General features: G+C 43.9%; 1 protein-coding gene across 9 annotated transcripts in view; it reads right to left on the minus strand.

The window, feature by feature from the left end:
- The window catches only part of Pde1c (Phosphodiesterase 1c), an 84,726-nt gene that overhangs the window by 38,340 nt on the left and 20,101 nt on the right, over nt 1–26,285 (minus strand). For 5 of the 9 annotated variants that reach the window (XM_015180855.2, XM_015180848.2, XM_015180853.2 and 2 more), the window contains exon 1: nt 4,700–5,379. The exons of 2 other annotated variants lie outside the window; for them this stretch is intronic. In XM_015180855.2, coding sequence (XP_015036341.2) covers nt 4,700–5,168 — 469 coding nt within the window. In that variant the 5' untranslated portion in view covers nt 5,169–5,379. Of the gene's footprint in view, nt 1–4,699; nt 5,380–26,285 lie in introns of those variants that run through there. 2 more of the 9 variants (XM_015180856.2, XM_015180846.2) reach the window with 2 other exon arrangements.

The raw sequence follows: 26,285 nt of genomic DNA on the forward strand, positions 1-26,285 counted from the left end.
CTGCACTTGAACGTGAACAAACTTGAAAAATTGTCTCCACTAGAGACAGAGTGAGAGAGAGTGACAGAGACAGAGAACTGGAAGTGCCCCGGATGCCAGGGAGGGCCCCGCATAGGTAGAGGGAAAGGCACTTTTCCCCATTCACTACGAAACGGGGAAAAAGTGCCAACAATCGTTCTCATTCAATTTGTTGCCGCATTCAAATAGTTTCGCGTTTTGCAAGGACCGCCTGCCATCTGTCGGTGGAAACTTAACGCATTGATGCCCCGGCACAAGAGAGGACAGCCCTGAATGCGAGTGGATGGTGTCTGCCTAGTTGGGCCAATGATTGCCAGTTGATGGCACTGCCAGGGACAGCAGCAGCAGCAGCAAGCGGATATGGCAGGGAAATTACAGCCGAGTGCCTGAAAATTAACCCGAGCGCAAACAGTCAAAGACAACAGGCAGAGGGCTTCTCGCTACACTGAAGAAAACGAATGGTCCGGCCTACACTTTCCCAACATTCACTGGAAAAGCTCTGTTAGCTCAGCTTGAAACGTCTTTGAAATAGAAGCAAAGTTTTTCAACAAAAAATTAAGAAAATCATGTTTTTTGGTGGAACATACTTAAAAAGTTTAGATTACATTTGAGTCCAGCGGGAAATACATTTTCGTTAAGCGAACTTTCCAGTTTGTTGCTGCACTTGAAAGTGGGCGAAATTGAGTTGCAAATTATGGCAAGAACACCTCTCGACATTGCCAGGACAACGCAGGACACATCGTCGTCGCACTGTCTGGCTTCTGTTCGCTCCGACATCGGAGAGCAGGCCGGCAAGAAGGTGGAAGGGCTCAAATGTGTGCTTAAGCCTCTGTGCTAGTTAGCCAAATTGTAGCAAACATGTTGGAAAATCTCTGACAGAATAGGCAGACGTGCCGCACCGCTCGAGGCTGCAGCAGCATCCTTTTTGGCAGCCTTTTAACCTGCCTGCCTGCCTGCCACTGTCTGTGCCTTTGGTCTGTGCGGCGCGTGTGTTTCTGTTACTGGCAGCCGCCATTTTTCAATACCCCCCCCAACACTGAGCCGGGGGGGTATATTGGTGGGCCAACGGGCAGAAAGGGCCACAAATCCAGGGGGTATCTCTTGGTCGTATAACTTTTCTGGCTTTGTTTTTCTGCTCCTTCCACTTTTGCTGGGCTGCTGGCTACATAAATTTCGCAGACAGTGTCAGGGGCAGGGGCAGGGGCAGTGGCAAGGATGGCGCCAGTTTTAACTGTTTTTAATTAAAAAATTTCCAACGTTCGGGCCATTGGTAATCAGTTTTATGTCCATGCGAGTGTGCCCTCAAAAGGGTTTAACGAAAATTGATTTTAAGCCTTTTTCTCTTCTTTTTCTTCTCTCCTTTTTATTATTATGGCTGTCGCTGACACTTGAAAGAAGAAGTTGGTCCGCACAGACTAAGCCAAATTGATAGCCAATTGAGAGGCCATTGCCATAAAAGGATCGAAGAGAGAGTGGGAGAGAGAGAAAAAAAGTTGCATATATTATCCCTCAAAGTCCTGCTCGGTTGGTCGGTGGAAAATTCAATGAAGCTGCCAACTTTTCCCTTCTCAAAACACCAATAAAATTTTATGTGTGATGTGTGCGTCTCTGGCTTTTGTCGTTTTAGCATTCGAAAAATGTCTGTGCGTTTTCTGTGTCTGAGCGGAATTTATGCAAATTTGATGAAATTTCCTTGTCGCCTTTTGGCCACTAAGAACAAAGCGCGGGAAGGTCAAGGCATGTGAGTAATGCGGTCGCAGCCGCGCCTGAGGGCATGCAACGGATTCCAGTAATTTATGATTGTTCGCCCGGGCTTCCCACTTCCTGTCTCAGCTTTAATATTAATGAATGTGGAATTATTTTCGTTGTTTTCGGATTAGGGGATTATATATGTCTGGGTCTCTCATTTCACTTGAGTTGAGTGAGATCTACGTTGGCTCTTCTCCTGGAAAAGAAGGGGCTAATGGGTGTAGATAGGTATCGGCAAGCCCCTGTTATACGTGTATAACAGTGGGTGTATAACAGTCTGTTTTGCCTGCTCTTTACGCACACAAAAGGCCTTCTAAACGTGTGATCGTGTGCGAGACGATCACTGGTAGAGTTGGTTATCGATTTCAAACGACTTTTAAGAAACGATTAATATCGAAATTGAGTATATATATATATTTTTATCGATTTGTATCGATTTTTTCGATGACTTTTATTTTTCTAGCTTTAAATTACTGAAATTATTTACCGATTTCTGGTTTTTTTCTTTCAAAAGATACGTAATATTAATCTTAGATTAATGCTTTTTAATCCTTTCTGAACTTTCCATTATTTCCAAATCAAATTACTTAAAAATCGTTTCACCAAATTAGCCAAAATGGCGAAACGAAAAACCCATTGAACCACAAGCTAAATGAGCCACTTAACCCTTTTTGCTTTTGGGAAAGAAGCACCAGCTGCTGTCTGCCAGCCAGAACATCAATTAAGCCGCCTATTGGAGGGGTGGGGGGGACCACTGTCCATGTCCCTGTCAATGCGTTCAACTTGTCGGTCCCACGCTTGATCGGCCATGCGCTCAGGCGCTCGAGGCCAGACAAGAGCAGAGCCGTGTATCTCTCAGCCGTACACCAACAGGCAATCCCGGGGCCCCGTGACGGACAAGACAAATCGAGGGCCATAACCAGTAACAGGGCGAAAGACAAAACAGCCGCGAACAGCGGGCCAACAACAAGTGTAATATGTCAATTGAAGGACACTCTACCATCGAGACACACACACACAGACACCACAAGAACACACACACACAAAAGGATACCCCCCGAAGCCGAGTCAAACACTTGACTATTTATTGCAATGCTGTCTGCGCTGTCGCCGCAGGATATGCTACGGATATTTGCAAAATATTGCAGCGCCCATAAATTGAAAGCCAAAAGGACGGGGTCGGCCCGACGACAACAGCCTCGGCAAAACAAGACACTAGAATGCAGGATTTTTAGCCATAGATATCGACTGTGGGATACCTGGTAATCGGATTTAATTTTCGGGAACCAAAGCCAGTAAATGGTGTGCAATATATCTTGTAAAGAACCTAGGAAGAGTTCTCAAAGAGGGGGAAAAAAATGTAGTCTCGAAGGGACATTCATTCAGAGACATCCCTGCCCAACCGCCGACCATGGGGTATCCAAAAAAGCAGCAAACGAGGGGCGTGGCTTAGGGACTTGGCTCTTGGCTTTGTCTCAAAATCGCCGCACGATTTGTGGCCGCTACGTGAGCGAGTAAACGAGCCACCACCACCACCACCACCACAGGCTGGGGGCACAGTCCATGACCTTGGCTTAAAGGAATTGGCCAAATCGAATTGAATTCTTGGGAAAAGTTGAAAAGAGGTAACACGATTGCGAATGAAAGAGGGATTTAATCAAGCAATAAAGAAATTAAAGGCAGCAGGCATTTACACATGGAAAACATAATCGTTTTGTTGTTGTTTGATCGGCTTACTTATGAGAGAAAAATCTACACAGTATTCAAGGGCATAAAGCGATTAAAACAGAAATCAATAAAATGTACGAACAAAAGGAGACAGTTCTTGGGAAATGACCACCATAAATATTTAAGGCAATCAATCGTTTTGAATTTCACAAATATATGGGCATCGAAACCCACTTAAAATCGCTTCGCTTCAAAAGTTGCATGTTTTTGTTGGCTAATATCTAGTGGATTTCATCAGTGCTGGCAAATTCATTTCCTACGAAAATTCAATTCATGAATTTTAATCTCGAATGGACACACGGGCCAGCAGACCTGCAACGCACACAATGTGCTTACATTGTGGCTTGCTGGCAGTTTATTAGCCAAGAAAACAGACTGCCAACTGACCGGCCAAAAGAGAGCTCCTGCACACACACACAACACGGTAGGGTAAATACCTATGTACACCATATACTACTCGTATGAGGGAGAGGAAAGGATAGGCAAGGATAGAGGGCTGCTATCGGACGTGGGTCACAAAGGCTGCCACTCAAAACGAACCGCAGCCCCAGCAGCTTTTCCACCTGGCCAGAGACTTTTCCCCCATTTTTGCTTATTTGAAAGGAGTTTCCATTTCCATTATTCCTAAGCGACTGTTGTTGTTGCTTGCTGCGTGGCATATGCAAGAAGCATAAAAAGTTTCTCATAAATTTGTATCTTCCCGAGCCCCAAATGGGGGCAGGGCTACGCGGCAGAGCTAACTTTTATGATAGTCCAACTCGTTGGAAATTCAATTTCATTTTCAATTTAATGCTGCAACGAGCCAGGCAGCCACCTACCTGCCACAGAGGGGCAGCAGCAGCAGCAGCAGACCTGCTCTTCAATCTGTTTCTTATTCTTGGTTTCCTTTCGGTTGACTTACCTGCAATGAAACGATAGAAAAATACTCGTAAGTCATAGACAAACATATGTGCATATAAAAGTGTACGTATTATTTACTGGTAAAAGTTGAATGAAATTAAAACTTGAGCTTAAGACTGCTTCGGCTTTCATTTTTCTTATTGTTCGACAAGCGCTGGGCTCTGTTCGGGGCAGAGTCTCGAACAAAGGGCAGCTGGCGCCAAGGTGACTTCTACAGCCACTGTACTCCCTGGCATCCTATCCTTTCATTCGATATCTCCTTTGTTAAGGCTTTTCTTTGTACGTGTCCCCCCCCCACACTTACCTATTACGTAGGAGTACCCGTCCAGCGTCAGGACACACTTGCGGGTGGTGGTGCCGCCGCCGACGAGGCTGCCCAAGAGGCTGCCACTGACGCTGCCCGTGACGCCGGACGAGTACCTGGAGGAGTTGAGACGGCCAACAGCAGACTTGCCAAAACTGGTGGATAGCGCACTGCCGGGACTGCCCGCCTCGCAGCTGTTGAGACTCTCGCGACGCGGCGCTGCCTCGAGGCCCACGAACTCCTCCCGACAACCGACCGCGGATCCCAGTCCGTCCGCCGAGTGTTCGCGTTTCTGGTCGCGTTCCGCAAGTCGCATTTTGCTGCGCGGACTGCGTGATGCGGGTATTGGGATGGAGGAGGAGGTGGCCGCTGCCGCTGCCGTTGCCGATGCCTCCTCCTGGCTAATGTTCAAACTTTGCGGTTTATCGCGTCGCGTCGGCGTGGGCGCCTCATCGATAGTGTCACCCATTTTGATAGATCTCCGAATAGATTTTCCGAATTATATATGAAAATGCATTTTGCTTGGACCGTAAACCGTGGGGGAAACCTTTGTGCCTTGTCGATGTGCGCCAAAAACTCGTAGATTTGAATTTATATTTGATTACTTTTCTTTTCAACAATTTAACAATTAAAATTCACTTGAAATCACAATTTCTTCTGGCTTTTTTATGGGTGTCTTTCTGGCAAAAGGAACGGAACATAAATACTCGTAAATGCAAATGCGAATATTACGCATACGCAGCGTTGTGCAGGCCATAAAAAATGATAAATCCATCAGCATACATCTCCATATATGCCTTATATTTCAACAGAAATTGATTGAAAAAAATTGAGTTAAATAAATCGAATTTTGTAGTGGAGTTTTCACACCACCCCACCACCCTTCCTCCCCTAACCGCGATATCCGTACATCCCTGATGACAGTTTCCATCAGAAAATGGCATTTTTTTAGTGAATAAAAATATGGTTTCTGTGTCTCTCTGATTGTTTTGGCACAGACACTCGTATTTATGAAGGATAAATGGCTTTTTTCGATTGACAGGCGAAAATATTGTTTTTCTTGGCTGTACAGTGTAGTGCCCCTGTCGCAGCCCCCCCTCCCCCACCCCCGTCTCTAATTGCAGTTTTTTGTCCATGCTGTTGTCAATTATTTGCTTCGCCTGTCTGCTGTGCTGTGCTGAGTTCCTATCCCCACCCATCGTCCCCCCTGCTGTCCGTTTCACTTGTTTTGACTGGCGTTGTTTGGCTTTATTTGATTCAGATTTTATCGCCTCTCGTTCTGACGTTTGCATATTGGCCATAATGTCAGTCCATTTATCACAAATCCATCAATGCCACAATGCCACACACTCTGTGGGTGTGTGTTGCCCCCTTTTTAAAGGTCTCTTCAACTCCACAAAAGTTGCAACATTTGCAACGAATTTCTTTGGGGCTGTCACGTCCCTCAAATAAAGCAAAATGGCGACACTTTTAAGACGTCACGTGTCTCATGGAGGCAGCCCCCCGTTCTTTGGGGCACAATGGCCTTAGGCATTTCACTTTCTCCATGCCTTTGAGACCTCACTTTCACCCCGAAATTTGTTTAAAAAGACAGTTGCACTACGTGCTCGCCTTTTGGGGAATAGTGCAAGGCGTCTTTCTGCCCAAAAACTATTATAAGTTTAATGCGAAAAGACGAGGCGCCTCAATCATCGTTAGCCACTTAATTAAGAGCCAAACAAACAGCACAGCTGGGAGCCTTAATTAGGTGAGAGCTGTGAAATATTCAAGCTATGGAATTCATTCGGAAAGTTGAAAACTAGTGAAATTTATATTATTTTGTCTGGCAGCAATTATACGATAAGAATCTTTATTGCCCAGAGCAGAGACGAGTCAGACGAAAAGAAGAATATTTTCCAAAGAATATTTTATTGTGGTTGAAGAGGAGCAGCTCAAAGGTATTTTTGAGTGCAGAAATTCGGGGCTTCGGTTGAATATTTAGGGCAAAAATTCTGAAATACTTTACGGATGATTCTCAAAAGAGAAATTCTACTTCAGAGTTTATATATTTCTCTCTTTTCTATGCCCAAAATATGCATTCATCATTCTATATATTCTATGGTTGTTGCCAGGCAAGGCCATGAACTATTGCCCCTTTCCATTTACATCCAATTTCCTCCCATTTTATTTACAAACTAAATTACAAACTTTAATCAAATTTGGATCATTAAAAACCCCACGTTAATCTAGTTTCTGCCTATAATCGGCTTATGGTTAAAACATTACCCGCGAAGGCTAATAAAATGATATGTTAAAAAAAAGTTAATGACTTTTGTTGGCTTTCCACCGCCTCCTCCTAAGAATGTCGAACCAGATTAATTTCAAATGATAATCACAAAATTTTAATTAACTCTTTTTGTACACATAACTCTTGCTTTGGTTGTTGTTGTTGTTGTGGCAAGGCCCGCATCAACCCCCATGGCCTGGCGTGCCCCTTAACCTTTTGTGTAGTTCGTTCTGTCCACTTGATGGAGCTGCTGCTTTAAAAATCGAATGGAAAATGCCAGTAGCAGCTGCCATTTCCCACGGAGCTCGCTCAAAGTTGCGTTTTGGGTGGCAATATTGCGCATACGCCGTGTTTATCGGCTTGCCTAATGAGGTATCAATAACCGCCGCCTTTATGACTCAATTAACGCAAAGATATTCGATGGAGAATCAATGCCAGTGCCACACACACACACACACACAAAGGAACATTTCTCCGCTGCGGCATCATAAATCGTACAAAGTACACGTTATCTTTGTGCAGCTCCCCCCACCATGTGGCAGGGTGGACAACCCTTAGTGCCGGTTCAGGGAACTCCATTTATGGAAGATATTTTTAAATTTTTGCCATACAAAAGTTTGGCGACCCAACCCCCATAAATAATACAGCTTATGATAGTTTTTTTCGCAGTTGTTTTGTTTTCTGCTCGGACAAAAGTCAGCAGGCGAAAAGTTTCAATGAACCCAATTCCTGACAGACATTTAGCCAGCATCGTACTTAAACGTGTCTATCTAGATACTGTTGATCCAGCATCCAGCATCTCCCACCCCAGGCGGCCTCTTGTGTCTTGTTTTGTGTCTGGTTGTGTCTCATTGGATTGACAGATGATAGCAGGATGAAGCACAGAAATGGTAGAGACTCAGAGGCACAGGGACAGACAGAGACACAAGTCAATTATTTAATTAAAAGCTGTCGGTAGCTTCTGCTCCATGCGGCTGTTAATGTGAGTGTTAAGCCCAGAAGTAGTCCGAGAGAGCTGGGACCTTTGCCAAACAACAGTGGAATAATAAAAGCGAAACAGAAACATCACACGACAATAATTAAAAGCGCATACACACAAGTGACGTTTGTTTTCCCTCGGAATGAGGAAAATGTCCCGCACAGGAAACACACACACACAGAAATACTTCAAATACGGAGGCAATTTGTTATATTGTATTTCTTTTGCAAGGGACAAACTCTGGGAACCAATCATTTCAAGGAGCTCCTATCTCTATATAACTGCTAGTTAGGCAGGCCTCACTGTACCTGCACAAGGGGTAGATATAGTGGTATTAAATTACAGCTTGAGATACAAATAATTGCATGCACATTTTGAGATATGAAATCGAGATACTCGTAGCACAAAACCAATTAAAGTGAATTGAAAATTCTTAGAATATTTCAGAGAAATTCGAACTCTTTTCCTGGATATACTAAAAGACAGGAACAAAGTTTATTTAACTGCTTTAATTTGTAGGAAATTTTAGAAAATTTCTTCAGGAGAGGAGGTTTAAATACTGGCTGAAAGCAAACCCCCAATCATTTTTGCCACAAAAGCTTATGTGAGGGCAATTTCTTTAGATGATTTTCAATGATCTTTAAAGATGTATGAGAAATAAGAAAAAGAGTAACTAATTCTAATGCTAAAAGGCTTTGCATATAATCCTAATCGATAGCAAACGGAAGCAAGCTTGGGCAATAATATTTATCGATAGATGCAAGCGATAAAAAATTGGTTACTTTTAAGCTTTGATGAGCAATATTTCAGGATCCCAAACGGTCCAAAAACGTATGAATGCCCCAAATAGAAAGGGTTTCCTCTCTTTTTCACATTTACCATTAAGTTCTTCCCCCTTTTTGTCACAGTGTATCCTAAATAGAGCTGCATTTTGTGACCTCCCTCCCTCCCTACACACAGACACAACACCCACGCCCACACCCACACCCACACCCACACCCACACCCACATATCTTCATCAGCCTCCTCTAGGGTTTCCCCCTTACAGCACTACGAGTGCTCCCTCGTATACCCCCTTATTTTAATTGTTGTAATTTTGTCGTGGTTGTTGCTGTTCCTGCCGCCACCGCCATCGCCACCGCCTCTTGACATGCGCCTCTTGCCTATTGCCTCTTGCCCCTTGCCCCCTGGATGTTGGTGGGGTTTTTGCTGTAATTTCCGCGTTGTTTTTGTTGTTGTTTGATGGGCGCCAGTGTGACGCCATTGCGGGTTTGTCGTCTCGTCTCTTGTGTAAATAAAAGATGAATTAAAGTGCGATAGTTTGTGCGAAGAATGTTGCGCAGGACAGCCCCCCCCCATCCCCACCAAACAGGACGGGACAGGACAGGACAGGACATGACAGGAGAGGACGTGGACGTGGCATACACGACACCAGCGTCAAGGACTTGTTGTGCCCCGTTAATCACACACTGCATTCCCCATCGGATCGATGGGATGCAATAAAAAAGCAGAAGAAATTGCATGTAATTGAAAGGAGGACTGTACGAAACCAAGAGTCCTTCCCAGACCCTCGTCCTTCCCAACAGGAAGTGCTATAAATTTGCCCACTGTCGCTGCCACTGCCACTGCCACCGACAAGCGCGACACTCCTCAGGCAGAGAGAGGGCGAGCATTCCATGACTCGGCTCATTAGCATTTTGGGCCAAAGGAAACATCAGGACATGTGAAAAAAAGGCAACAAGAGCCAGTCCTGCAGTCAGCCAGCCTGTGACTTCCCATCATGATCATCGCCTATGGGGAACCACATCATCATTCCCAACCCGACTCGACTGCTTCTTCGCATTTCAATTGCAAATTGTTGTTGTTTCTACATTTTGTTTGGTACAGAGTATGCGGCGGGGCATTGAGGGTATATCTGGACAGCCAGAGGTTGATTTGAAGATTAGAAAAGGTTCGGGAGGTTCTTGGAAGGAAAAGCTGTGGTGTCCCAGGTTTTAGAGATATGTAACTCAATTTTGGTGGTCTTATAGGGAATACTTGTATCTTTGAATACACTTTATCATCAGCTAAATTTCACAGCTACGAATTACCATTTTCTAGGACGGTTCTGTAAGAAGTTGTCCCCATTTTGGTTGCTGTATTTTTCACATGATTCTGGGAATTCTTGGCCTTTTTCCCCACTGTTCGAAATAAATCCAAGTATTTGGTATCCCATAGGTATCTAGAGTTCCTTCCAGCTCACTTCCTTGTACGTTTGCGTACTGGACACCCAACTGTGCTGGTTAAATGCAGTTCCTACCACAAATACCCATTTACATAGAAGGACGACTACGACGACGACGACTACGACGACGGGGCAAACAAATGAGAAAAGTCGCATTATTAATTTGCCGCACCGCACGACCATAAATAAGGATGTCTGTCTTTGGACTCTGGCCCCATACCGTACCCTATGGCCCCCACACCCACCCACACCCCACACCCTTCGCACTTTTTGCACACATATAAAATTCAAAGGACCTCCTCCACACAGCCTTGTCCATATGTTCTGTTTTTGCGGCTCAACTTGGCTCCGGTTCCCGTTCCCGTTCGGTTTTTGCTCTCAACGCAGCACCACGCAATTTTCTTTAGCAATTTATTACTATTTTGACTTGTAGATATGTTGGTATCTGTGTGTCCCCGTCTGGGTGTCTGTGTGTGTCTGTGTGCGCCTGCTTTGTATGCTGTTTCCTGTGCACGCAGGACTTAGGCTGCGTCTCTCTCTTTCTGCATTTGACTTGTTCCAGCCACAATTTGTAAAGGAGGCAATTATCCTTATTAGCTGCTTATTTATGGCCATGTTTGTTTACTCGTTGTCCCATTCAGCCAACATAAACAATGCGAAAACGATTCTCAGGCAAAATAATTGCTCAAGATTGGCAATCAACTATACATAGGTCCAACAGTTGTCCTTCCAAGGGGCAGGATTCAGTGCTGAAGAGTACTTAAACTTCGAATTGATTCCCTGAATAAATTGTAGTTGTGCCAAGGCAAAGGACCCTGGCCATAGAACTGGGAATCATCCGCTTTAAGTGGTAAAATATATGCATTTATGGATATTTATGGGGGGGGATACTCCTGTCTTTAAAGTCGGGGGGCCATGGCAAATATCCACCATTTTCACAACCCTTCAAAGACCCTAGACTGGGGTACACTCTCCACCTTTCACATTTTTCACGAGGAATTTTCCCAGCAGAAACCCTAACCCTTGCTGCATAAGTTTTTTCCAACAGCTTTAAGTCATTTAAAATTACTGCATAATGAGTTGAGACCCTCCCCGCCCCCTAGCTTTCGGATGGGGAGGGGTACTGTATGCTGAAAGCTTTTTAGGAAGAACTTCCCTGAACATAAAGCACATTGTCAAATCAGCGACATTTTTATTGCTACCCCGTGGGTGGGTGGCGGCTGGGAGGCGAAGCTCCCCACTCAGGACTCCCCTCCTTGGACGTACATCACATATATGTAAATGCGAATATGTACTGCTCGTCTGTGTGCACGCTTACATGCTGATGATGTCGTTATTAAACGCATAAATAAATTGTCAAAAAATATGTGTGCGCACAAAGCGGGCAGGACGGACGGGTGAGGGGGAGGGTTCTTGGCCCTGCTTTATGTACTCCGTGTCCTGTGCGCCAGGCGACAAATAGAAATGTCGGGCAGGGAGCGGGGGAGCGGGGGAGCGGGGGTATGCCTCTGTGAGAACTTATTTCTCGAGGCATCCTTCCTGAAGATGCTGTCCCGTCCCGCGTCGTGTTTATTTTTGCACACTGTTGACTTTGTCAATGTTTTATGGGTTTTAGCGAGTATTTCTGTTTCGGCTGCCGACAATTGTCAATTAAATGGAAGGTTGGTGGAACCGGTTGCCCCTCCGGGCAGGACCTGCACCGAAGGAACCACAAAACACAATGCAGGGACTCTCATAAATCTATTATTTATGGCATACGCAGTGCATAAAGGGCGAAAAAAGGGGTGGAGAATAGTGGGGGGTTGGACGCAAGGATTGCGCAGGGATTGTCCGCAGGGAAAGAGTTTAAGCGGAAGGATAAGCTATAATAAGTGCAGGGTCCTGCAGCTGGCGATCTTTCCCACAAGCATTCGGGGCGTTAAGGGATAAAAGGATAATCGATAGATGGAAAAAGCATTCATAATCGATAAGTGCTATAATGATTGATAATGCTTGCACAGAAGGTTCCATAGAGTCTATCTGTATCTATCTCTTTTGTAGAGCACAAAGTAGACCCTTCTTCTAGATGGCTAGTATTCTGCAGATCCCTGCGGACACTGCTTTTAAAGACATTAATGCGGCTTCATTTGCATATGGCCCTTCCTCACTCCCTCCCCCCCTTGGTGCCCCCCTCTGGTGGCGCTTCTCCGATGCAGTTGGTGATTAGTCAGTCGTCCGTCGTTCAACGTCTATCAACAGTTTACCCTAATGCCCCGGCAACATGCAACACCAGAACTGACCTCATTTTGTTTGCACTTGCAGCTGTTGCAGCTGTCCAACGTTCCAACTCTCCGTGCCCCCTGCCCCATGCCCCATGCCCCCATGCTCCACAGTTGATTGTCTGGAAGTTCGCTTGGAAGTTGGGGTTCTTGTGCAACTCATTGAATCCGAGTGGGGAAGCAAACAAATCAAGGCGACGACATCATTGTTGCTGTTGCTGATGCCGTTTCTGTGTGGCACGTTCTCGCTGGCTTTTCTCTCTGCGCAAAGTGCGAAAACTTTTTGCAACAGTTTTGCATAAGAGCCCCTGCCCCCCTCACCCCCACCCACACCCCGCTGCAAACACTTCATTTGGCTATCCAAAAAGAAGGAAACTTTCGATTAGTGGCAGGCACACAGTGCCACACAATGCCGAATGGCTAACCAACTATTCCTGGGGGGCCCTGGCCAACCGAACAAAGTCAGTTAGCTGTTTTGGCCATAAAACTTGTGCTCTTTGTGTTTCTTGGCCAGAAACGTACACTCGGAAAAAGATGGGATAAATCCTATAGATAGTGCCTCATAGCTGAAGGATGTGCCCCTACTCGTGTGTTCAATGATTTTTGATTGCACTTCAAAGTACATTTTCCTAGGAAAACGTGTTTTCCCAACTTTCCCAAGAAAAACCAGATTAAAGAATAAATATTCCCCATTCATGGCGAACATTTTCTTTGAGTGCGCTTTTACTTTGTTGCATTCAAGCGGAAAATTGCCAAAAGAAGTGGATTTGCCTCGAAATGGAAATGCAACTTCGATTTTGTGCCTGACAAAGGCATACGATACATGTGCTCCTCGGATAGGGACCCAGGATTAAGGCCATTCCCCGAAAATACAGCGAAAATCAACAACAACCCACCCCCAAAGGATGCGTATATTCTCCTTTTTTGATGTTTGCTTATTTTGTATTTGTATTTGCCCAACACACAAAAGTTGTGACTTTTTGGGCGAATCAACATGCCCATGCTCTACCCTACACGCACACAGACACCCACACCCACCCACACTCCTTTGCTCATCTGTGTTGATGATTTGGCAAATCACTTGGAGAGTCTCCACTCGACACCACTTGGCCCCTTTGTGCTCCTGCGAAATGATGCGCAATTTCTCAAAATCTTTTGGGGCCCCCAAGCCCCTGTGTTCGCACTTGTAATGGTGTGAAATTCAAAATGGCTGCATGGCTCCACAGTCATTTATCAAGTTTATTAGCGGGGGCACCCCCCAAAACCGGAAATGGGAATGCCTATTCATTTATTAAGGTATTCGAGCAATTAAATGCGATTTATGAGGTTGTACGTGTATCCCCCCTGAAAAAAAAAACACATTAGTGACATCATCAAATGCACACTCAAGTGGCGCCATAAATTTGTGGTCTAGTGTACAGAGTGGAGGATGATGCAATACTGGAAGATTTGTGGGAGGAGAGCGCTCTTTCAGCTACAAATATCACCTCTTAGGGCACCTTTAAGGGTACCTTTTTCTTGAGAACCTTCTTTCGTTTCTGGAGAACGTGCTCTGGGTTCCAAGAGGAGAACTGTTGTTTTGTGTATGCTCGTAAAATTGTAGCTAAAACAATTACCATTCCTTAAACCCCTACCCACCCCCCCCACCACCCAGATTTTGTTGCCAGAAATTACAATCATTTTGTGATTATGTATATCTTGGACAAAGTTGCCGGCTGTGGATTTTGCCGCAAACTTTCCGACATTCTTGTTATTTGCATAGTGCAACAAACTTTTAGCTAAGGCCGCGAAAATATGCAACATTTTCCGCAGAGCTTTTTGGCTTCCGTGAGCCTGAAACTTTCCCATTGAAATGCCAGGAGCACGGAGCACGGAGCTCTGCTCTGTCTCTGAGAAGCCCCTTTCGGTTCAGTACCTCCCGGACTTCTGGGCCATTCCTTGCGATGGCTAACTTCCTGAGTTAGTTTTCCAGGGCCGGCTTTTGACGCTTTGGCATGTTTATCGCCCGCTCGAACCGTTTGGCCCAATTGGCCATCAGCCAAGTTCTACTCTGCACTCCTTTGTCAGCATTAATTAAAAGCAAATTACACTTGGTTTTTTCTTTTTCTGTTTTTTCCTGATTTCGTTTTTTGTTTTGCTGCAAAAAACTTTCACTGCAGCATCATTAAAAACTTCTTAAGACTGTTGATTTCTTTTTCACTCGTAGGTTGCGTCACATTTCATGAATCAACAACTTGATTAGCAATTCAAATGCGTTTCCTCTCCGCCCTCGTCCTTCGCGTTCACCTGCGCGGGCTCCCAGGACGACAGCTGGACCCTGGTTTGTTTTCCCGAAGTTTTCCTAATTAAAGTGGCTTCCCAACAATAAACCGCAAACCGAAAATCACAAACGCAAAAAAGCTGGCCGAAAACTGTCAGAAAATTGTCAATGGAAACAGGAAACAGAAGCCAGTGGCAGGGCCAGGGAGAGAGGAAGAGGGAGGAGCAGGGGCGTGGGTGTGTGGACGGGTCGCGCCCATCAGACCAAACAAAAATTTAAATATATTTACCCGACAAGCAAAAGGGTCCCGGGGCCCTGTTTTCCTACGCTTAAAGAGAGGGTAACAGGGTTTTGATCAGATGTTTGATAAGGCCTCAAAAGAAGACCCAATAAAGCGATAGTCGGCTGTATCTATGGGAAAACATTCAGTGTTTTTCGATGGAGAGATACATATTCAGAAGCTTCTAAATAGGTTTGAAGCTTGGATTCGACGTATATATAGATATAGGAACAGAAATTAGTCCCCGAAAACGTGTTCAATCGTATATCGTACGAAATATTCATCGTATATCAGTTATTTATAAGAAATGTATCCCTACTAGCAGAGAGAATACATTTTTAAGTGTGTCCCAAAGTCCCATTGACAACTTAATCTACTCTGTCCTCGTTTCGCAGCCGTTCTGTGGCTGGCAGGCAACCAATTCACACAGATACACACGCACACACTCGCACAGTGCCTGACACACGATTGTGGCTTAGTTCTAGGCGCGCTGAAATGTGAAACCATTCGTCTGTGCCCCCACAAACACAGCCAAAAGGCAATGAATGTTTCAAATTGTCAGTGAAAACTTTTCAAATCCCGAAAGCATCAGCCAATCACCAGCCACATCCACATCTGCCATTTGTTTTGCATTTTAAAGCCTTGATATCTCCATAGAAGGAAGCTACTAACGAACCAAAGATTGCACAAAAGTTTACGGTTTTATGGGCGGGAAAAGTCATCTACTAAATGCAAATTTCACAAGTCTGTCTAATGGTTAATTGGAGATGAATTGGGCTCAAAGTTGATCACAGAGATGCGTGTCAACTAATGAAAGAATAATATTTCATTTTAATTACTTTGAAAGTTTTCTGGGCCAGAGCTCTTAAGGTATTTGTGGGCTTAGGCCATCGAAATGTGGCTGGGTCTTACACATCATTGGTTCACCTTTAAAGAGCGGAAAAATCCCTAAAGCACTGGCCTTATGTTCGAACATAACAAACTTCAAATTAATATTGATGATGATTTCTTTTGGATTGATTGAATAAGCACTCCTCCTCCTCCTTCTTTCCCTCTCTTAAAGCTTATCGGCTAATCAGAGTGATTTACTAAGTCGCTCTCTCGCTGTCTCTCCGTCCTTTCGCACATTGTTTAATTCCCGGTCGACGGGTAGATAAAAGCCGGCAACAAAGTCTCTCCCATTGGCCATGTTAAGTGACTTAAGTGCCTGTCAAAGTTTGCTTCGTTTTGGCGACGGCCTTACGCTTCTTTTGTTTCTTTGGGGTACGGTGCGGTACGTTTTCTTCAGTGTGTTTTTATCTAATCAATAATCGCAAGAAAATGTCCAAATAGCAAACGTGCCAAATCTTTGGGGACAAAGCCAGGGCCAGGGCAAGGACGTGCTCGTCCTCTGGCTCTGGCACTGAGAGGAAAAACTCTGGAGGAAAATCAAAAGCCAAAGCCAAAGAGCAGACAGCGTTGACTTTCGGTGTGTGAAAAACTTTTAAGCAAACAATTGCTGGGCGGCGGCACTCGGCGGCCTAATAAAATCAACACACAGATACACACCCACACTTAAGCAGGCAGTGACCCAACACACCCACACCCAAAAAACACTCACATATCGTCACTTAGGTACCCACACATCAGCGGCACTCATGGACACATCGGAACACTCATGTGCTCGCACAGATACAGATATGCACACGCACAGATACTCATACACTGACACTTTGCGTGTGGCACAAACGATAATGGGATATCGACGGAATTGATGAAGTTATTTCGCCGTAGCATACTTTTGCGGGACTCTGGCGCTGTCTTGCACTGAAATTTGATCCGGCCGGGTCCGGGTCCACGCAACCGAGGCGTTGGCTTAATGGTTATGGCGTCGGCGGGGCACGGCACTCACACACGGACGGACACGTGCCTGCGCCTAACGATATGCAACGATTTTTCGGTACATCAGACAGTATGTCGTTGCCGTACCTCCCACTCACCCACTCTCCCACTTCTGACGGCTTGCACTCAATGGCATAATGAATTTACCCCAATAACCCCAATATGAAGCGAAAAAGAACAACAGGGAGATATCCTGGTGCCAAATAGGGGTTAAAAGGGGTGGCAGAATGAGGGAAAAATATAATGTTTATTACGAGTACTCTTACTTATGGAAATACAATAAATATGGTTGGGGGAGCATAATTAGAGATCCACTAATGAATGTGTGAGGCTTTGCCGGGTTGTCCTTTGATTATTTTCAAAGCAATGTGGGATATAGGGACTGTACAATGTATAGTAGCGCAAGATAACGAAAATGTGCGTGTGAGCAGGTCGCAGTTGCGTGAATCTATGTATGCAGAAGAGTTTTATCGGCAAAGCGAAGATTTGTATTAAAATTAATTATATTTTTAGCCAGAAAATAAGTAAATACTTTAAGTATCCTCCCTAAACCTTCCTCCCAAAACTGCGGTTAGCAAAGAGTCGTATTCCCCTTCCACAAACCGCGATAATAAAACTCGATTAATGTCAGGGCAAGGCTCACGGCTTAAGGCGCATAAATGTCCTGCCTGATGTCTGATTTGTTGCCTGACACCTGCCCGACATTTTCAAACTTTCTGTCAGTCAATCAAAACGCTCCAAATGGCGTTTAATTTTTATTGCAGGCGGTTTTCCGCCTCACTTCTCGGCAGAAAACAAACGAAACCCGACAAAAGAAAAGCATACAAAAAACAATGCCAAAGAAAAGGGAGAAAAACAATAACAAAAGAAAAGAAAAGCGGCGGCGGGGCAGCACTTCCACGCCGTCAAGCAAAACGCAAAACACGAAACACAAAAATTTAAAAAAAGATGCGAGAGTTGAGGAAAAACAAGACGGAAAATCCCCCGTTCTCTTGAAATGAAAAGTAGAAAATATTTTTGTTGGCTGCGGCTTTCGGTGTGTGTGAACTTCTGTGAGGTCGCTCGCTGACATCTAAATTTATCTATAAACAAGAAAGCACAAGTGTGATACTTATAGGCAATATAACGAAGGAAGGATGCCCTGTAATCAACAAAATGTCTGAGATTTATGTACAGAAGAATGGTAAGCAGGAGTAAGTATGGAATATTGGAATCAAAACTACGGAATCGAAGCATTAAATCGATTGTCAGACAAGTTTCGCACACATCAAAACCCTGAACCCTTCCTGAAAATCACAGAATATTATCCCTAGTACACCATCTATCCCCCAGCTCTTAAAATCTTTAAAGCCGTTGCCTTTACACCGATTAATGGCTAATGATCGTCTGTGATCTCTGTTTCAAGGATAGCTTTGTTCTCCCGATTCCCCGTATTCCAACGAATACGTCATACCCTGCCGCCGATATATAGAAATCTGTTTTCAATGCGTATAAAACATTGTTTGTTTGCCTAAAGGCGAAAACACTATGACAGACTGGCTAATTGATTGAATGAATGGGTAATTTTGTGCGCATCTTCATGCGAAATGCTTTCTGGCTTCCCCTTTTGTTTAAACATAAATTTCCGTTTATTTCTTTGTGGTCTGGTGGTTTAATTAGCACATGCTCGCCCTCGTATCTGGGGATCATTTGCGCTACACTTAATTGTCACTCGATTGACCAGATTAAATCGCAATCGTAATTAACACCCAAAGGGCATCGTTAACATCATTTAGGACAGATCCAGAAAAGGCGCACACAGCGAGGGGTCGTCGATACCTTCGTCTTCATGGAAACCAGTTTTCGACTGCACTTGTCCTCATCTCGAGGAATGTAAAGCTGCCAAGTGGGGATGCCAACGCAGATATGATGACAAAAAGCAATTGGAGCACGAGGTGCGGGGCTGGAATATGGCAAGGGCCGCCGAATCGATAGCGGAATACCCTTTGAATTGGGTACAACAAGGAGGGAAGTATCTTGCTCTCAGAAATATTAAACCCAGCCCTTGCTCAAGTCTTTAATCCCCAAAAGTACTGCTACATTGATTAATGATAAACGTAAGCGAATAAGTAAATGTATGGTCTCTAGGGAGTCGATGTTGTGTGAGGCGGGAATAATTTATATTCCTTTTAACAAGTTGGATATTAAGCAGAGACCTGCTCTCACATGCGATTGTGCTCCTTCCAAAATAAAAACAGAAATTAAAGGCAGTAAAAAACATAAATGCCTTTAATTAAATTGCCTCTCCCGCTGTCCTGCGGCCTGTGGCCAGTGTCTGGCCGAAGCCCGCCCTTCCCTGCCCCCTGCCCCCTGCCTCCTGCCCAAATAATACGTTTTTTTTTTGGCAACGTTGCGTGTAAGCCCGAAAACGAGTTCGAGCCTCTGATGGGCAGTGAAAATTGATGGGCCGCTTCAATATCTTTTTGGCTGTCTTGTAACGTTTTGTTGTAAGTATCTTTTATATCTTTGTATCTGCGCCCGAATGCTGCATGAAATTTAATGAGATTTTGTGTCTTGCTTGCCTTTTTTTTTGTATATCATAATTTTTTGCTGTATTTTTTTTTTTTGTATGTAGGTCAAACATTTTTGGCATTTCTCGAGTGCCTGTCGCCCCGTCGCGCCGCCGATTAAAAAGGGTAACCAAAATCGGGCAATGTACACGCGTTGTTCGGATTGCATTCCAATTCCAAAAATATTCAACGTATTTCTCAGCCTTTTTTCGAGGCAAACTAGGCCTAGACTAGGCACTCGTCGCCGTTGTCGTCGTCGTCGTCGTCGTTGTACCTTGTAGTGGCTCTCTAATTGATCCCCTGGGCATGGGCTCAATTAGCTGGTCAACTGGCAAACACTCGACGCAGCACAGCACTTCACAGCACTGCTGCTTTGAAAACTTTAAAGCCAGAGTCTGGCCCGGTCTGACGCGGTCTGGCCGGCATCTTGGCCATGTCTAACAATAGTCCAAATCAGACAACGACAACAAGTGGCCAAGCAACGAGTATGACAGATCTAAGTATTTGGAGACCGATGTCTCATTGCAAATTTTTGCATTTGCAACACAGCTGTGCAACACACATTTGGATACTCTTTTTGGGCAGAGGAAACTGGAGAGACTATATGGATTAATGGAGAAAAAGAGACTGTCATAGGAGACAGACTTTTGGCCCTCTTCTTAAGAGATATTTCCATCTAGTCTTAATCGGGATTGCCTTTAAATATTCCATAGGTAAACCCCCTCCATTAGAGTATCTCACTTATCGTCTCGCGTATCTCTTTCAATTACATCATGGATTCGATCACCGCCGCACAGTGGAATCGATAGCCTTCGCTTGACCACTGTGCCGCACCGCTTTCGGAGGCGACAATTGCTGGCTGCCACTGCTACGGGCAATTAACAATACGCATAGATACACAGATACACAGACACATACACACATGTATATTTTTTATATATTTTATTTAAATATTTCGTCTGGTTTTGGGCAGCGTGACGTAGGCAAAAAACGCCAAAAACGTGCTAGATACTTTTTGTATCTTTGTATCTTTATGGCCGCGTGCGTGTGCTGTATGCTGCCTGCTGCTGCATCCGTTAGATGTGTGTTTCTCTGAATGCAAACGATGTGAATTTTCGGCCAACTATTCGACGACGACGTCAGCGTCGACGCGTGCGTCCGGTGCGCAGTTGGCTTTGATCAACATGTTGGAGGGAGGGGGTGGTCGGGGGGCGAGTGCTGGCCAAAAAGTTTTTCAACTTTGTTTGCATTCAAGTAAACACAGATACAGATACAAATACACGTAGATACAATCGGCACTGCTTCGGCATGGAGCAGCAACATGATGTGGCCACAGTTTTCGAGATTTGTGTAAACAATTTGCGCATTTTGCAACATTTAGATTTGATTTCGTTCAATTTGATGATATCTGTCTCGGGGCTGTCTAAATGGCGGGTTTATTCCTAATGAAGTTGCGTTAGACGAATGTGAAAAGTGGTTAAAGAAGGAATGTAGTTCAATTTCAGGGATTAATGAACTATATTCGAATTTTAGGATTAAAAGAATGTATTGGCAGCATTTAAGATATATATGATTGCTCGAGATACATGAAAGATACAGATACATATGGCATTATATGCCACTGATCGTCTGTCCCTATGAACAGATATTCTTTCAAGAAACTAGAATTGATAGAGGTAATTTTTAGAAAAGGTAACAAAACTTTAAAGAATCCATCTATCTATCTATCCATCTATTTGTCCATCTATCTATCCATCTATCTGTCCATCTATCAGTCCATCTATCTATCCATCTATCTGTCCATCTATCCATCCATCCAACTAATTAAATGTCGCTTACAGCCACAATACACGAAAACAATTTAAGAACCCCTTAAGCACCCCACAGATTGATTCAATTATACTAAATACATATTTATTCCACTAATAATAATTCCTTCGACTATTCGCACAGTGAAAATATGAATTATAGTATTTTTATTACATTCTTTTTATGAATTTCACTTTTCGATACGTGCAAACCAATATTGTTATTGGCCACAGATTTGTATTTAATGCCCCGTGAAAGGAAGTCAGACTTCCGTTCGATTCTGTTCCGCCCCGTACAAATTATGCGATAAAAAAAACATAAATTCGTGCGGAGGCCCTCAAGTGCGTATCATATACGCGAGTATTATTGGATTTACAAGATTTTTTTATGATATCATAAACCATAAAGCATATTGAGATTTGCGTTAATCATTCGGATCAATTTATGTTGATTTTTTTAAGTATTTTTTAATAAACATTAAATGAATTTGTTGTATTTATTTATGCAAATATAATGACGTAAAATCTCATAGATTTCGAGGCCCCTCAAATCAAATCAAATTAGCAGCACATTTTTTCTCGCTGTGTTATATTTCACACTTAATTTTGGAGGTTGATTCATATAAAGTATATATATTTTTTTTTTTATTATTAAGACCATTACTTTTATTGAAAAATTGATGCATTTAGTGAATGCATGTCGCATAAATAACACAAAATATATGTTACAAAAAAATATGGAGATACTTTTTATAGATTTATTATTCTATTTTTGTGGTTACTATTCGATGGGTGTGGGGGCGTTATAAAAACTGAGAGATAAACAATATATATGTACATATGTTTAGGCACTGGGTGTGGACTCTTTTGATAATGATAAACAAAATTCTGTGGGGGGGGAGCACACAGGGAATCCATAAACGAAACGATAAACGAAAAGTGATGCACAATTTCTAACAAAAGTATTTTGCTCAGAAAGACACTTATTCTGTTATGCACTTGATTGATTCGATTTTATTTTGATTTTCACTTAAAAACAGATTATGAATATCGCAATTTTCGATCAACGATAAGCGGCCGATAGGCCAAACTAACGGTTCAGATGCTGAGAGATGCGTACGCGTACGTGTGCGTGATGGGAGAGCAAGACCGAGGAGAAGAACCGCGGCGGCAGAAGCAGCAATAACGTCCGCACATGCTGCGCGTTGGGGATAAACTAACTGGATTTTTTCGGAGTTGATAGCGAGAATCACTGAGACACCGACACCGACACCGCCACCGACCAGAGAGACACCAACAGAGATCCAAACAGAGACACACACACACGCACACACGTCTAACCCGTCCTCAGCAGCAACAACAACAACAGCATTCATTCGGCCAAAAGCTTGTGGCCAGACCACCCACTCCCCGAAAGAAATCTGCGCATGAAAATTTGTGTGAAACGAGAGCATGGGAGCCGCAGCTTTTGCTGCACATTTCCCGCTATTTAAGCAGAGCTTTTTTTCTGGTAGGAAAACTTTGCTTTAAAGCCTACAACTTTGGCAAAAGCTTCCGCAAATAGCGGGTAATGAAAGCAGTATGACACTTACTTCAGACAATATACGCACGAAGGCGACAATTTTTGGATGGTCTTTGAGCTTTAAGAGTCTTATTCAAGATTTTATATTTTCAAGTGTTGGGTGAAACTTCTTTCGAAATTTTCAGTAAGTAAGTATCATGCGGGTATGAGATTTCCCATTGTTCTCATACCCTCTGTGTGCTCCTTGGCTTTTGCTCTCTCATTTCAGGGCTTCCTATTCGGAGCGTAGCGTCACTTTATTTTGGGCTGTTGGCCGCCTTTTTTGTTCTCTGTGTTCTCTGGCTGGGGCGCCGTCAACAGGTTGCCACCTCGCCGCAGCCGAGTGTGGTTTGGTGGTGGTGGTGGAGCCAAAACAAAATGAAAAGCATTTTCAACAGGACGACCCCAAGGGCCAGAGACACACACAAAAGATTTTTGGAAAGCGCCTGGCCCAGGCCCTCCCAAGGAAGCCAAAATGAATAAAAATATTCACCGAATTTCTTGTTTCCCCCTAAGTTGTACAAGTGTTTCTCCAACTTCCCTGTTCCTTCTCTGTCCCTTTTTCACTTTTGTTTAGCATATTATTTGCTTGCCAGGGCTGACTTACCGGGGCATCCGAAAATAAACACAGAGCTTGTCGAAGATTTTAAGCAGCAAAAGGTAGCAGGTATCACAGCAGGGACTTACCTGGAATCAAGAGAGAATCAGTTAGCAAAACATTTATAATGCACAGTAATACAAGTAATAATTACAGGAGGGACGTGGAGATGTTGTAATGGAATACCCCTACAAGGATTGCAAGGGAGCACCCTCATTAGGGTCAAACAAAGCTCCCTCTCTCTGCCAGGAACGGAGCCTGATGTAATTGGACCAAACATGAGATGGGAGCTGGGGCAGCCACTGTGTGAGACACAGAACAGGTGGGCGCAGGGGCTGTAGCATATAATTACAGCTTCCACTAGTATATCAAAAGCGAACAATAGGGAAACGTGTGCGGGGTCCTGCCTTTGTGGCCATTGAAACCATTAATCAAAGCGGAAATATGTCAATATGCTTTACAAAATAAATGTGGAATTAATTCTCAGAAAAGAGCTCTTAATCCATATTTGGTTGATGGTCGATATATATGCCAAATCTCATGCTGTTCGCGGTTACAAATTACATCACGAATCGCAGAAAATCTATGAGTTTTATTTTGCCTTTGTTGTTGCCGGCAAATGCAAACGAAAATTCTTATAGTATGCCAAATTATTTCCACACTTTATGTGAATTATGTGTGCGAGTACGCACTGGCAGCAGGCAGCAGGCAGCAAATTGCTCGCTCCTTTTCAAGCAGCAAAAAATAATGGCCACAATTCGCATTTGGCATAACAAAAATGGCCTTGAGTTGAGTTTAAGTAAACTATACCATGGATTGGCTTGCATAGAATTTTATGGTATAAATATCTAAAGCCTTTCTCTTTTTTGTGCCATTTTTGAATGAGATTTTCAGGCAGAAACATCATTTTTGCCTGACAAATTGCATTGCACACATCAGCCAGAGAGGCTGTCAAATTTCTTTGCCCATAAATTGGATTTGCAGTCGCCCGGCGAGTCCGAGTGTGCGATGGCATTCGAAAATTGAATTTAAGTGCATGATTTCATCCATTAAATATTTTTTGGCTGCTCGGCTAACACGATGTTTATTACTTTCGGGGATAATTACATTTAGGATTTAATTTCTCGTATGCCGAGCACAGAGAAATGCAATTTACAGCTGCAGAAATGTAAATATTGCCCATACGCCACGTTGACTGAGAGGAATGCACTGGCAAATTGCGGATGAAATGCCAAGGGAGGGGAGAGGGAGAGGGAGAGCAGTCTGCAGTCAATTAGCCACAGCCATTGCCCATTGCAGCGGAGGTTTCGGCACAATTATCCAAATGCTAATTGCCGAATGCCAAGACAAGGTAAATTAGCCAAAGTTATGCTTGCAGGAAGCCTTAACTGATGATAACCACACCGCCGAAACCCGCCCGAGAAGCAGGCCAAAGTTTGCTTAACTTAACCTGCACTTGGCTTAATTGATGAACACACTTTCAAAGATGCAGGAGGGAGAGATCTTGTGGGGCTTTGAGGGTTGGTTGGGCACTTATCTTGCGAATAAATTAAACATTTAAATATCTCACCGAAGAAGAACACAAAGTTGGAACCGATTTGATTCCTAATTATGCTGTACAGATTCCTGCGATTATTCGGATTATCAACACACCGAAGATCTTTGATCTCAAATCCAATATTCGATTATATTTCGAGCTGATTTCCTGAATAATTATGATTGTCGTGCTCTGGTTCAACTTTATTAAGATTTCTAGCTAGATGCGAGACCCGATGCGGAGCCTTGTGCTCAGCTTAAGCGACGCTTGACTTCTGCAGCTGCGTGCAACGTGTGTTGCATGTCGACTGCCGGAGCTGGTTTGAGGCCTAGCCAAAACTGGACACTGGATCGCAGCGCTCGGTTCTGGGATCTCGCGGATCTGGGGCCCCGGCCCGGCCTGGCCCGGCCTGGCCCGGCCTGGCATTGCGTGTCAGGCAAATAAGCTGCAGGCGCCAAAGTCTAAGCCTGTGCACTTAATCAAAGCTATTAATAAATCAACAACTAAATCAATAGCGAATTCCAATTAAAATTAAAATTAGAAGCCAACAAACGGCGACAAATGCGAGGTGTTGTTCCTGTTGTTGTGGCTCCCTCGATTTTCTGTACAAATTTCACACAAATCAGCTTTAAATGTCAAAACGCATGTTGCACAAATGCGTCAAATGCCAAAAGCGGGCCACCGGCAATAAATCATCATGCATGGATGTTGGAGTCCCCCCCCCCCCCCCCCCCCCCTCCTCCCCGATCGCAGGTCTCTGTCCCCGCGAGAGAGTCAAAACGTCAACCGAAAAACCTGTTGACGGACATGAAAGCAATTTCTGGTGGCAATTGCCTGATCCCTGGACTGCCCTACAGTTCTGGATAGTTCATTGGTAAAGGGGAACCAAAAAGAATAGTTTTTTAATGGAAGAAATATGTATGCTAATGGTTAAGTAAATAAAATTCAAAGACCTACGTTTTGGGGTCTCCTATTCATGAAAAACCACATTGTGTACCCCATAAAAATATTCAAAAATAGAAACACCCAAAAGCTGCATTATTTTGTTGCCGAAATATTTCTTTGTAATGGAAATTACTTTGAAAATTTTCTACAAATTTAATGCCTCCACATTGCTGAAATGCCACATCAATCAATTTTATGTAGTGTATCCATAAACGTACAGATTTAATAAAAACGGTGTGTGTTTTGTTTTTGTTTTTGTTTTTGTTTTTGCCGCTAGTTTGGACAGCGAGCAAGCAACAACAAGAGACACTTTGTATTTCGGTTTTTGGTTGCATTAATTATCGCCTTGCCATGAAATATGCGCGCCACGCATGCGCAGATCGACATGGGGTGGCACGAGGAGCGAGGGGCACGTGAGGAGTGCCGCAACTATAAGGCAA

Source organism: Drosophila pseudoobscura, chromosome 4, assembly GCF_009870125.1.
Source record: "Drosophila pseudoobscura strain MV-25-SWS-2005 chromosome 4, UCI_Dpse_MV25, whole genome shotgun sequence".
Classification (NCBI taxonomy): domain Eukaryota; kingdom Metazoa; phylum Arthropoda; class Insecta; order Diptera; family Drosophilidae; genus Drosophila; species Drosophila pseudoobscura.